Below are 14,397 nucleotides of genomic sequence, written 5' to 3'. Positions count from 1 at the left end.
ACTAATGCCATTAATGATCTTGATAAGCACTTTCTCCTAAAGTATGCATTGGGGTCACCAGATACAACTTTTTTCAAAGTAAACAATCTAAAGTGGAAACTATTGATTAATATGTAGCAGATTTACAAAAGTTAGGTGCTGACTGCATGTTTGGTACATACATAATGATTTCATTAGAGACCAAGTGGTTATGGATTGTAGCAATCCAGCTATCCAAGAAAGACTTTGGATAAATATGGGATTCTTCTTTAGATACAGTTTTAACATTAGTTAGAAATGCTGAATTATCAGAAAAATGTGCTGTAGCCTTACAACTTAAAGAGAAGGAGTCATACTCTGTTAATAGAGTTTTCAAAAGTTATAGCACTAAAAGTAATGTCCCATCTAACAAAGGTATCGGTAAGTTCGATAACAAACAAGAAGGTAACAAGTGTTATAGATGTGATAGCAAAGAACATCTAGCTCATAGAAGGAATTGCCCTGCCATCAATGTGAAATGTGGAAACGGTGGCATAAAGGGTCACAATGCTAAGGTATGCAGGAAAAAGAGGCTAGTAAAATATGTTAATGATGATCAAATCCTCGTTGAAGAGTTAGATTAAGAAAATGATATCTCAAATTTTGTGATGGATATTAGAGAAAAATTGATATATGAGTGAATCTCATTGCAAAAGTAAGCCTGAATGTTGGATGATTATCGGGGGTGTTGGATTAAACATGTATGCAGATTCAGGGTTCCTGTATACTATTATTAAAGAAGAGCATTGGAAGGAAAAATTTCTAGACAAAGTAGGTCATTATTTGTTAGAGATTGATATCAACCCTTAAGGTTTTGGCGGTGAAAAAATTGAAATCTTGGGTTACCACTGGTTTACTTTTAATTTCAAGCACAGAAGTTCATGAGGGAAATTATAGCGCTACATCCACCAACTAACCTAAAACTTAGAACCTCATACAAACCTAAACACAGCTGGTGCAGGGATGCATATTTATTTTATTTATTTTTATTTTACAGAGTTTTATATAGCGCGAACTTGACCCGAAGGTATCGGGTATCAGAGCACTTTACATAGTACCAGTTGTGTTACATGAGGACACACTCATTTTATTGTTAGGCATGGGGAGATTAAGTGATTTGCCCAGAATCACAGGATGTTCAGCATAGTTGCCGAGACTCGAACCCTGTCCCCAGATTCGAGATCGACCACCCTAGCCGTGATGCATAGGCACGAGCAAGCCATTGCGAGCCACAACACATCCCCTGCTCTAAAATAAACGAAATGTAATACTGTAACAAGCTTCATAATGCAAAATATGGAACCCACCATATTTTCCCTTTAAACAGATAATAAAGAGGAATACAAAAAAAATACAGTGTATCAATTATTTACAACATTCCACAATAAACTCCTTTAACCATGAAGGAGCTTTACAAATAGATTCCAAACTTTGCTATTATCAAGACGAATACCATTCAGTAACACCTCACAGACTTTTGCTGGAGGAAAGAACTTACTTTCACCCTTGGGTATGAAACCTGGTCTAAGTATGCGTACCCAATGACCAACTTTGATGTTAAAAGGTTTGGTACAATTTTTACAAGTGCCCACCTCTGCCAACTCCACCCCTCAGGTGGAAGAGGCGAGGTGAAGAACAACTCACAGTCCTCGCCATCTTGCAGATGGAGGGACCCAGCCAACAAGGAACAGGCATATGCCCTCCTCCCACAGGAGGGTGGCATAATAGGGGGTGTACCCACCCCAGGGAAGGGACCAACCTTTTTACCTACCTGTAACACCCCAAAATCTAGTGTTTGGGGGCACCCCTGAACCTTGCTTCCCCGGACAAGAACCTGCAACAAGAAAAGAAGAAGAAGGACCGAACAGCCGTGCTGAAGCTAACAAGAGGAAGACGCCAACTGACTTGGCCCCAGCCCTACTGGCCAGTCTCCACCTCGAACCTGCTCCTGCGAAATTCCGGTGTGTCCTGCAGGTAGCAACCTCGAAAACCCCGGAGGACCTGATTGCCTTCAACCACAAAGACTGTGTCTCCCGTGAACACCGGATTTGTTCAGCCGGCCGGAAACCGCAAATCCGCACCACTCTGCACCCGCCGTCCACGGCCCGAGTGGGCAAATACCACGAGGAGGTCTCCCCGGTGATCCTGACCCTAGATCCTTCGATCCGTGACCTGCCTCAAGCCTCCAGCCGACGCCTGAAGACTAAATCTGGAAGGTACCACCAACCGCGTCCAGGATCTGGTAAGAAGATCCGAACCTAAAAGGCACCCCTGCACCCGACTGTGCCTAACCAACGCTGCTGAGGGTGCACTTTTGGTGCTACTTTGTTTCCCGATTTGTCCTGAGCTAAAGTCCGGGAGCTTCGCTCCCACAGCCAAGTGGCCTGCTCGTCAGCAGCCACCAACTGGAGGACCCCTATCCCCTATTGGATAACATTGGGCCTCAGCAATCGGCACCAGGATGCCCTAGTGCCGCTGAGGGTGTAACAAGAGTGCATCCCTGACCCTGGTCCCCCCTGAGTCTACCCCCAGAAACTCAACTCCCACTACCAAATACTTACCCTAAAAGCGATACCACTATTTTCCTCCGTAGGATAACGTTGACTATATTTCTTGGAAAAGTTTGTAAGTGTGGAGTTTGAGAACCTAAAGAAATTCTTTCAAATTACACGACTTAACCAAAACGCTTTTACTTACCTGTTTACAGGAAATGTCCCAGAATAGTATCCAGGTATACTACACTGTGTTTACTGAAAAGCCCATTCAAGTCTAAGTACTCTATGTACAAATCATTGCATTTCTCTGAAACAATACTGTAAGTCAAATCAAAGTACATTTACAATTGCAATCCAAACTGTGTTACAATCTGTACCTTTACTGCAAAGTACTTATTACTTACCTGTGCCAGGCTTGTTTGGTTCTAGGAAATAAAATAACTAAAAGAATATTTTTATACTAAAACAATTGGTCTGAAGTTCAGTCTTTCAGTGTGTGAAATCATTTGCTGATTGAGTGTGTACAACAAATGTTTAACACTGTCCTCTTATAAAGTCTTGCTGCTCGACCCCACTACCACAAATAGAGAGTAAGGTGTTATCTAACTTTACCTCTGCCTACCTTTGGGGTTCCACTGGACTCTGTGCACACTATACCTCACTTTGGTGTAGTATATACAGAGCCATCTTTCTACACTTAACTTAGTGAAGTATTTATACTGCTTAAAATCAGTAATAAAGTAAAAACACAACACGAGAAAATCTCACACTAGATTTGAAAAATAGACAAAAATAGAGTCAATTTTAATAAATTATTTGACACCAAAATGACAAAAATGGAATCAGCAGAACCGGAGATATGCAATTCCAAAGATTTAACGGAAGTATAGCACTTGAAACCACTCGCATCTACTTAGCTGTGCGAGACTGGGCAAAAGTCACAATTTTAGGCCGACTGCGATGGAGCTCAGACAGGATACTGGGACCAGGTTAATCCAACTGAAAAAGTTACCTGTCAAAGTCCGGTGCACAGTGTCCAGTTCATGGTGGAGGGGGCGACGAGGAGCAGGTAGAGGGCCCCAGATGGTCATCGCTGTAGCACGAAAAGCAGGCCGGGCATCTCAAACTGTCATTGCTGTAGCACGGAGAACCTGTTAGGTGTTCTAGACAGTAGTTTCTAGAGCTTCACGTTGATGGTCACCGTGGGCTATCAATGCCATAGCGCTGAGTGCAGATCTTGCATTGCTAGAGGTCGCTGTAGAGCAAAGAATCAGGTTGGCCTTGTCGCGGGCGGAGAGATCTCGGCAAACATGGGCCTATTTGCGGTCGTGAAGAGCTCAAAACTACAGGATTTCTCCTTCTTCAGAATAGAAGTGCATTCTAATGCCAACCAAGTTCCCAAGGCCTCGGGAGAAACCTCTAGGGAATCAGGGACTCAACTCTTGCTCTGGCCAGCAAGGTTCAAGCAGGTCTAGATGCAAGTCCAGTAGCAGCAGGTCAGCTGGGCAGTTGCAGGGAGGCTTCTGGAGCTTCGTATGTTTCTCTAGCTCAGACAGGAGGACAGCCAGCTGACCCTTGGAGTCACTCAAGTTGCATGAGATGAAGGGAGCAAGTCAAGTATTCCATCTCAGAAAGCAGGGCAGTCCGTCTTCTGTAGTATCCACAGGTCCAGGAGTGTTCTAAAGAGTCGGTCTGAGTGTCCAATATTTATACCTGGTGCCAGCTTTGAAGTGGAAGAATCTTCTAGACTCCCCCTTTCCCCCCCACACATCTGGTACTGGAATTTCTTATCTCCCTATCCTTGGTCCCAGGATAACTAGAGTCCCAAAAGACTATGTGAAATTATTTGTGTGTGTGCTAAGGCAGCTTGTTTGAAGTGCAAGTGACAGCTCCGCCCCTCTCATCAGGTCAGGACAGTCCATCCTGCCAACATCCAGTCCCCTTTCGTGATACTGTCTGGGAAGAACACACAAATGCCAACTACACCTATTCATGTGACCCAGGATCGAGGAACGAAACGATTAGGGCAAGAAAATGGCAACTTGGTAAAAGTGGCATTTTCAGAATTGAAACTGTCACATTTTTGCAGTTTTTTGGTCATCCACCCTGCACTTAAAAATCGGCATTTATTATGATCCTTGTGAACCTAAGCAACATGCTAAAAGACTCTATCCCTGTATGTTTTGTTCTGTCATACATGTTGTATGTCCAGGTATTCTTGGTGAGGGAATCCCCCTCGCGCACTTATAGCACCTTAGTGAGTGCGACACATAGTCTAACCACACACTCACTTAATTTTAATTTTATTTTTAAACTTGCACCCACACTTATTGACGGTCCTGAGGAAAGCCAGCTTAACCTAAGGAACTCTCTGAAACATGTAGACCATATTTGGATGTAGGAGGTCTAAATTTTACCACCATAACATCCACCAGCCTTGTTTTTAAACGCTAACAGAGGACCAGTTATTACAATGTAATTTACCCTCGGGTACTGGGACCACTGTATAGCATTTTAACTTTTCACTTTTCACACCACTACACTGCACTCTCAGTAACATACCTGCTCCGCTGTAATCAGGCGTCAAAGCACACCCAGTGACACATTAGGTGTCACTGGGTGGGCCCGATGATGAAGCATGCCACCAACCAGGTTGGTGGGTGAGGGTTTCATGACAAAACCTAATGGGTTTCCATTGACAATACAGCTCTGAGTCCTGTAATACGTTCACATGTAGTTAGTCCTTCTTGATTACACAGTTTAAAACTGCACACATTGCTGCAATGGCAGCCATGACACATGTTTAAAGAGTTACTTAAGTGGGTGGCACAGTAATTGGTGCAGGCCCACTAGATTTACCATTCTACTAGAGACTTTTAAGTAAACTAAATGTGCCAATAGGGTGTAAGCCAGTTTTACCACGTTTAAATGAGAGCACAAGCACTTTAGCACTAGTTAGCAGTGATAAAGTGCGCAGAGTCCTAGAAGCCAACAAAAATAGGTTAAAAAAATAGGAGGGAAGATGAGAAAATATTTAGCTGTAATCCTGCAGAAAAGGCCAAGTCCCACAACAAGTCTTAGAAATAGTCAGCTACCTATCTGATCTAGCCAAACAAGGACTGGGCGGTAAATCCATACAGATCTGTCATATTTTTAGGTTGTCAATGAATACACTGTGGAACATGTTTGTGTGAAAGCTGTTGAAAGACATATGGTCAACTTTTTCTCCACATCCATGTTATGCTTCCTTTTGGGATTTGAATGTTGCACTGAATTTTCTGGACCCTTTGCCAGCCAACTTGGACTTTACTAGTAAGCAACTGTCAGCCAAATTGGCAATGCCCTTGTTTATTTTATCATGTCAGAGTATCTGATGTCAAAGCTTTCAATTTGAACAGTAGGCTGTTTACTCTAAAGGGAGTTACATTTCTCATTGCTTAAGGGATTAAAACATCTAAAAGGTTGATATCTTATCCTTCTTTTCCAGCTACCTCGCGTTTGTGTGTTGTGCGCTACTTGAAAGAATATGAAGACGGGGTGGCATTCAGACATAGGCTAATGTTTATTTCTTAGGTAACCTTTTGTACCTGTCCACACCTACTTTGGCTAGATGGGTGAAATGGGTCATTTCTCACGCAGGTATTCAGTTTGGTGCCTATTCAGTTAGATGGGGTATGTTTTTCTTCTTTGGAGTAAGACTAGAAGAAATCACAGGGGGAGCGGATTTGTCCAAAGATTCTGTTTTAAAAAATGCATTTCAAACCTGTTGTAGGTATTGCATCATAAGTTTTAGATAAGCTTTGGAGAAGCATACCTCTGTTTCCGTCACAGAACATAGTTAAAATGTCCTAGCGTTTGCAGGAGAAAGTTTTGATTCTATTAAAAGGGCAGAGATAAGTATTAGTTCACCAAGTAAATGGAGTTGGATGCATCACAAACTGTAAATTAATATCAAGGTACGTTAGAGAGACATGTGTGCCCATTTGCACTTGTTTAAATTGGAGTGCTAGTATGTTTGCGCTGCATATACAGCCTTGCCAAGTGCCACGTTTCAGGGGTTAATGTAACACGTTTGAATGCTGGCCCCAGCAAACCCGTATTTAAATGTAGTCAGGCACATAATGCTCCTCTCAGCAAATTTCTCACGGGCCAGCAAGAGATGCTTGTGATTGTACCTTGTCTAGCGTTAATTGAAATCTGCAGCTCCTTAGAGACGCTACAGCAAGCAGGCTAAGTATCTGTGTTGATTTTAAACCCTTGTTTGCATTTGTGAAACAAGCTGCTGCAAACCTGTGCTCAAATTGCACCTTTTCTTGCGCTTGAAATGGATATATGTAAGTGCCTGTACTATCTGAGTACCTGTTTGCAACTGAAAACGGAAATGCCCCAGACTTTCATTCAGTGCAAGGTCAGAGTATTATATCCTCTTGTGTTTATTACGAGTTTCGCTTTGACAGTCTAGGTGCATATTTGTTGTCTTTATTTGTATGTTAGAGGCCTCATGATGTAACCTTTGCGACGAGGTTGCAAAAATGACTCCCATTTCTTTACAGGTGCAAAACACGGAGGTAGAACAATTATGTGTACATTGGGGCTAATGCAAACTTTTACAATATTTAGAAGCTGCTAGAGCCTGCGGGAGCCATAGAAACAGGTCGTATTTAAGATTACAGTGTAATGAAAGATGTTTTTTTATATTCTGCATTTATGATTTACTGTTTGCATGCATAATTCCCTGAGTTATTTACTAAAGAATGATTATAACTTGGTACCTGCAGATAACATATTTTGTCTAGCAAAGCAGTAACCCACTGAGATGTGTACATCAAATCAACTGTGGTTTGCAGCAGACCCTTAAACCTATTGTATTATTTTATGACGAGCCAAACCTGTGACTAGACTGCACGAAGATTTCTCCTGCAGTGGTGCATTGATCATTAAGTAGGTTACTGGCCTTTCATTTCAGGGATTTTCCAGTAGTTTTAATGCCCTTTTTGGGGTTTTCGTTGCTCAAAAGAGATAATTTGTAACCACTTACCTCTTTAAATGGGCTATAATGCTCGGTTTTACTCGCAAGAAAGTGTCAGAAGAAGTGTCACACATTTGGCAGTAGGTCACTCACAAGTGCATTGGAAGCATGGAGGTGTCACACATTGGCAATAAACTTGGCAGCCAAAACACTATTTTTGTGTCACCTTCCGTCCGTGTGTCCCCAAAGAGTAACGCGCTTTCCCAGATCTGCTGCTCATCGTTATCAGTTAAATGAAAGCAATATTTAAAAGCGACTGGATTTGTAGTTAAGACAATACTGACTCAACCTCTCTTTGAGAACTATAACGTTAAAGTGAACTTTCCCTCAATTACTTTGCAGCAAACCACTCTCTCACCTGACAGCCTGAATGCCACGTGCGCCTTTCTATTTATTTTTTGTTATTGAAAAACGTTAGCCAATAAGATGGCCCGGCTCCCGGTTACACATATTATCGCGAGTCTTCGACCGGAGCATGCAAACCACCCTACGAATTTAGCGGCCATTTTAACGTAGTCTATTAGCGTTGCAATAGATTAGGTTTGTAAAGAAAACTGACAATTTTTTGATCTTGTCTAAAGATAGTAACCTACTTGAAAGACAAACATTGTATATTAGCTTTATTGAAAAATAAGTTTGTATTATCTAGAAGTATTGAGTTATATAAGTTATTTGTAATCTATATGAGGATAAAATACACCTTTGCCTTTTTTTCTTGTAGCGAGTCTCTATTTGTATCAGGAATATATGGACATGCTATTTTCTTCGTAATTCTTTTTGCCGTGGCTGATAAAGGGTTACTTTAACATGGCAGGCGAAATGACTACTAGTGGGTGGCCTGTGCTTGCCCTTCCCTTGAAGTAAGCCAGGGTCGTCGGTCACTCTGGATCTTTTGAGTCTTCATCAAGAAACATGTTTCTAGTGTCAAGCACCGGGAAGCTGCAGCTGCGAAGAGCGGTACGAAGGTTTATAGACTGCACAGTTTGAGTAATATGGGTTGAGTGGTAGTCTTCGGATTTTGTGAAATTGTTGTGGGTCTTTGAAGTCATTCAAGTTTGTCAGATCTTTGGATGTACTTCGCGAGTAAGATGCAAAAATGAGTCCGGGTTGAACTTTCGCCCACACCGTGCAAGTGCAAGGCATGCACATTCTGTTCCATTTCAGAGCTGTCATCAGAACAGCCACCAGGCACTCAACACCCATTGGGCTCACGGGGCTTCACCCACCCCCCTTCCATTCCTCCCCCCCTTCCGTCGTGTGTGTCAGCCGGGGCTGACACAGCTTTGCGGGCTGGCGACCATCTAATTGCAGCCCCACCTGAGTACTTAACAGGTCTTTAAAAGACCATTTACTTGTAAATTAGGCTTTTGTTGTGTTTTCACCCCTTCTTACAGCCACTCTGTCTATGGTTGGAAGAATTAGCCCCCCTCCTCCCAAATATTTTTCATTCCTCCACCCCCCCTCCGAAATTTGGCTCTAGTTGCCTGCCTGACAGCCACTGAGCAGTATTGACAGTTTTTGAAGTGACTAGCTAACCAAGAGCTATCATAGAATGAACACAATAGTATGTCACTTAAGTAGGGCACACATAGCTTATATGAACATATTATTGGGTATATTTATAATTGGTATTTTAATAGCTACAGGTTCAAGAATCAAATTGCAGAACACACAGCGTTAATCATCTGGGAATATAATGAGCATAATTTTTTTCTAGCCCGTTAAACATTAGGTTGCAGGGATACCTTGATAGCCAATTTAGCCGACTTTCAGTTGTTCCACATGCTAGTATAGTTCTTGAATTATCCAATGCCGAGTTTAAGAAGATCACCCATTTTGTTCCTGCGTGATCTGGGATTTGTAGAAGTCATCCCGTTTTAACACTCCAGATACCAAGATGCAAAGCTTATAACCGAGTGTGGATGAGCTTTTTTATTTTTTTTATGTGGGCCACATTTAGTGATTCAGATCTAGATAATATTGCCACGTTCTCCGTATTTTTGTTATATTTCTTTCCTCCCGTTTTGTTTTTGTGTGGATACTTAGCTCCATCTGCTTAGCAATATGAACGAGAGCATGCATGAATATTGGTTTCCTTATTCATGCCGTTCGGTAATGCTAGTTTTAATTGTCATGAATGATAAAATGGTCCTTTGCCATCTTTGCCAGAGCAAGATTAAGTTGCACTTATTGTAGCATCGCGCTACAAATAACCACAGACACTGGTTATGGTTTTACTGGAGCTTTATTCTGTAGGTCCAGCATCCACCCTGTCCCTACTCTAACTGCCCTGGTTCCTGTCACTGGCTCCTCCCGTTCCTGCTCCTCCCTTTGAACTCCACCCCCCAACCACTAGACTACATCACACAATCCTACAGTTATTTTGCCGAGATTGGTGCTTTGAGTCCCTGAGCCGATGGCACTGGCTACACGTGGGCCTGTTCTATTTCATGATATAATGCAGCCATGATGGTTTGTACACTTGCTGCCGTGATCTGTTTGTCAACTCCTAATCCCAGGTTTGAATGATCATAAAACAAGTGAGTTGGATTCATGTGCACATTAGGTGCATATGACCTGTTTAAAACCTAGAAAGATAGCACAGTGGGTTCGTTTACATGTTGTAGAGATATTTGTGAAAACAAGACATGCTGTTTGTGGAGAAGGTTTCAGTGTCATTGTGCCTGCTATATGCATGTCAATCAATCAATCAATCAAAAACATTTATATAGCGCACTACTCACCCGGAGGGTCTCAAGGCGCTTGGGGGAGGGGGGTCCGCTACTGCTCGAACAGCCAGGTCTTGAGCTGCTTCCTGAAGGTGAGGTGGTCTTGGGTCAGGCGGAGGTGGGTCGGGAGGGAGTTCCAGGTCTTGGCGGCCAGGTAGGAGAAGGACCTTCCTCCTGTGGTGGCTCTTCGGATGCGGGGGACGGCGGCAAGGGCATGGCTGGTCGATCGAAGCTGGCGAGTGGGAGTGTAGAAGTTGAGGCGGCTGTTGAGGTATCCTGGGCCTTGGTTGTGTAGGGCTGTGTGTGCGTGGGTGAGGAGACGGAAGGTGATTCTCTTGTTGACCGGGAGCCAGTTCAGGTCTCTCAGGTGTTTGGAGATGTGGCTGTGTCGGGGGATGTCGAGGATGAGTCTTGCTGAGGCGTTCTGGATCCGCTGGAGTCTCTTCTGGAGCTTGGCGGTGGTTCCGGCGTAGAGGGCGGTGCCGTAGTCCAGTCGGCTGGTGACGAGGGCCTGGGTGACCGTCTTCCTGGTCTCGGTGGGGATCCACCGGAAGATCTTACGTAGCATGCGTAGGATGTTGAAGCAAGACGAGGAGACGGCGTTGACTTGTCTGGTCATGGAGAGGAAGGAGTCCAGGATGAAGCCCAGGTTGCGTGCGTGGTCTGTTGGTTTGGGTGCGCTGCCCAGGGCCACCAGGAGTCGTCCCAGGCGGAGGGCGAGGAGCCCAGGATGAGAACTTCCGTCTTGTCTGAGTTCAGTTTCAGGCGGCTGTTCATCATCCACTCGGCTACGTCTTTCATCCCTTCGTGTAGGTTGGTTATGGCGGTGGCGGGGTCGTTGGTGAGGGAGAGGATCAGCTGGGTGTCGGCGTAGGAGAGGATGTTGAGGTTGCGTTGGCGTGCGATGGTCGCAAGGGGGCTCATGTAGACATTGAAGAGGGTGGGGCTGAGCGAGGAGCCTTGTGGAACGCCGCAGATGACTTCGGTGGCTTCTGATCTGAACGGGGGTAGGCAAACTTTCTGTGTCCTTCTGGCGAGGAAGGAGATGATCCATTCTAGTGCCTTCTCCTGGATTCCGACGTTGCTGAGGCGCTGCGCTAGGGTGCGGTGGCAGACCGTGTCGAACGCCGCGGAGAGGTCCAGGAGGATGAGGGCCGCTGTTTCCCTGTTGTTCAGCAGGGCTCGGATGTCGTCCGTGGCTGCGATGAGGGCGGTCTCGGTGCTGTAGTTGGCCCGGAAGCCAGACTGCGAGAGGTCGAGGGATCCGTTCGTCTCGAGAAAGGCGGCCAGCTGCTTGTTGACGGTCTTCTCCATGACTTTGGCCAGAAACAGGAGGAGCAAGATGGGACGGTAGTTTTTGAGTTCGGTGGGGTCCGCTGATGGTTTCTTTAGTAGAGCGCTGAGTTCGGAGTACTTCCAGCTCTCCCGGAAGGTGGCGCTGTCAAAGCAGGTGTTGATGATGTCCCGCAGATGGGGTGCGATGACAGCGTCAGCTTTGTTGAAGACGTGGTGAGGGCAGGGGTCGGTTGTAGATCCGGAGTGGATGGAGTTCATCGTACGGATGGTGTCTTCGGTGGTTACCGAGGTCCAGGCGCGGACGGTGGTGGTGGGGGGCGTTGGTGCGGTCGTGGGTTGCGTAGGTTGTGTGCTGAGGCTGTTGTGTATGTCTGCGATCTTGTTGTGGAAGTAGGAGGCGAGGGAGTTGCAGAGGTCTTGAGATGGGGTGATGTCGTTGTTTCCGGCGTTGGGGTTGGAGAGCTCTTTGACGATGTTGAAGAGTTCCTTGCTGTTGTGTGCGTTGTTGTCCAGTCGTGCCTTGAATGCAGTTTTCTTGGTGGCGTGGATCAGTTGGTGGTGTTTTCGGGTGGCAAGCTTGAGGGTGGTCATGTTGTCTGGTGTCGGGTCTTTGCGCCATGCTTTCTCGAGGGCACGGCAGTTCTTCTTGGAGCTCTTGAGTTCGTCGGTGAACCAGGATGCTTTCTTGCTGCCGGGTCTGCTGGGAGGGGTCCTCAGTGGGGCGAGGTCGTCTGCGCAGTTGCTGATCCACTTCGTGAGGTTGTTGGCGGCCTGGCTAGGGTTCGCTGAGCTGGTGGGTGGGTGCTGGCTTAGGGATGCGGCGAGCTGGTCGGCTGTGATCTTGTTCCAGCTTCTGCGTGCAACCTGTTGCTGGTGGTGGTGGATCGTGGTTCTTCTGAAGCTGGACGCAGCTGTGGTCCGTCCAGTGGAGTCTGGTGGCGTGGCTGAAGACGATGTCCTTGCTGGATGAGAAGACGGCGTCAAGTGTGTGTCCGGCGTAGTGGGTGGGGGTGGTCACCAGCTGCTTGAGACCGAGGTTGGCGAGGTTGTCCAGCAGGGTGGTGGTGTTGCGGTCGTTGTTGTTCTCCAGGTGGAAGTTGAGGTCCCCGAGGAGGATGTAGTCAGCGGAGTGGAGGGCGTGCGGGCTGATGAAGTCGGCAATGTCTTCGCTGAATTGTGTGCGAGGTCCCAGGGGTCTGTAGATGAGGGTGCCTCTGAGGGTGGTCTTGGGGTCGGTGTGGATCTGGAAGTGCAGGTGTTCGGCGGTTGTGAGGGTGTTGTCGGTGTTGGTCGTGATGCGGATGGTGTTCCTGTGGATGATGGCGATGCCTCCTCCTCCCGTCTGGTTGGCGCGGTCCCTTCGGGTGATCTTGTATCCGTCCGGGATGGCGATGGCGATGTCGGGTGCTGAGGAGGCGTTCATCCAGGTATCCGTGAGGAAGGCAACGTCTGGAGATGTGGTGTCGAGGAGGTTCCAGAGTTCGATGGCGTGTCTTTGGACGGAGCGGGTGTTGATCAGGATGCACTTCAGGTGGTTGCTGCTGGTGTTCGGCTTGTTGGGTGCTGGTGTAGTGCAGGTCCGGTTGCAGGTGAACTTGCAGGAGTGGCAGCTGAAGGGTCCGTCGGTGCGTCTCGGAGTGGCTCGGTAGCATCCGGCGATTCGGCCGGTGTTGAGTGCGTTGAGTTTGGTGGCATCGTAGGTCCGGCGGGTGGGCTGGTGTCTGCGGGGGCCAGGGGTCCTGGCGCTGGGCGCGGTCCAGGCGCTCAATCGGTGCTCCCGCTGCGCACGTCCGCTGCGCGGTCGCTCAGGGGGCGTCATAAGTAAGGAGCCGGGAGGGCGGGTCAGCTGGGTGGCGGGAGCGGGGCGGCCAATGGGCAGGAGGGGGGCGGAGTCGCCGGAGGTCTGTGGCGGGAAGGAGGTCCGCGGGCGGCTCAGCGGCGGCTGGGTCGTCCGGCTGAAAGAGAACAGCACACAGGTAGGGGGAGGGCAGCAAATGGGGGGAAAAGGATTACACGAAGGCAAAAACGAAGGTAGCAGATGGCGGAAAGGAATACACAGAAGGCAAAAAACGAAGGCAGCAGATGGGGGAAAGGAATACACAGAAGGCAAAAAACGAAGGCAGCAGATGGGGAAGAGGATTAATACACGAGGCAAAAACGAAGGCAGCAGAGCAGAGTACAGGCAGTCAGCGGGCAGGAGCAGCGGTGTGTGGGGGCGACCTCGCCTGAAGCAGGCTCAATGGTCGCTCGTTACGCATGTAACGTAGAAGGCCTTGGTTAGAATCCTCCCAGGGCTGGCTTGGGCGTTCATTTATGTCGCACGGCTGACTTGGACGTTCATTTTTGTTCCATCAGTGAATGAATGCTATTACATTGGGTTGTTATTAAGACTTCTACTCGGTAGTCAAAATTAACTCGGTTTATATTTTATGGTATAGAAAGAGTCATTGTTAGTGTAGTTGCACACGCTTACTACATACATGCAACACATTACGAACGTGTTATAAATGTTACAATGTTATTGTCCATGACTAATGAAGAAGGATGCAACATGGCCACACAACATCTTAACTCTTTCTTAATAATTGTCTTTTTTTATTTTTTAAATGGTTAACAAATTAGAAGACTTTCACATTGTTTTATCTCATGGCAATCTTGCCGAGTACCAAAACAGTGCATTTTTGTTTCTCCTGCTTGCCTGCTCAGCCTGGAGGCAGGGTGCGACAATGTACTTGGCCTCTGCCACGTGTTCAATGATTCATCTCTAGCAAAGAAAAAAAAATCGGTGGTTAACTGAGGACTTATTTTAGAAAACAAATAACAGATACGG

The 14,397-nt window shown here is 46.5% G+C and overlaps 1 protein-coding gene across 1 annotated transcript in view; it reads left to right on the top strand.

Annotated features, from left to right (window-relative positions):
* The first annotated feature begins 8,361 nt into the window (after positions 1-8,361).
* The window catches only part of ETFA (electron transfer flavoprotein subunit alpha), a 415,153-nt gene continuing 409,117 nt past the window's right edge, over positions 8,362-14,397 (top strand). Inside the window, exon 1 of the mRNA XM_086959425.1 lies at positions 8,362-8,499. Within this exon, the coding sequence (XP_086815551.1) occupies positions 8,455-8,499 (45 nt within the window). The 5' untranslated portion in view covers positions 8,362-8,454. The remainder of the gene's footprint in view (positions 8,500-14,397) is intronic.

This window comes from Lissotriton vulgaris, chromosome 2_2, assembly GCF_964263255.1.
Source record: "Lissotriton vulgaris chromosome 2_2, aLisVul1.2, whole genome shotgun sequence".
NCBI classification, from domain to species: domain Eukaryota; kingdom Metazoa; phylum Chordata; class Amphibia; order Caudata; family Salamandridae; genus Lissotriton; species Lissotriton vulgaris.
This window is presented reverse-complemented; position numbering and strand designations above follow the sequence as displayed.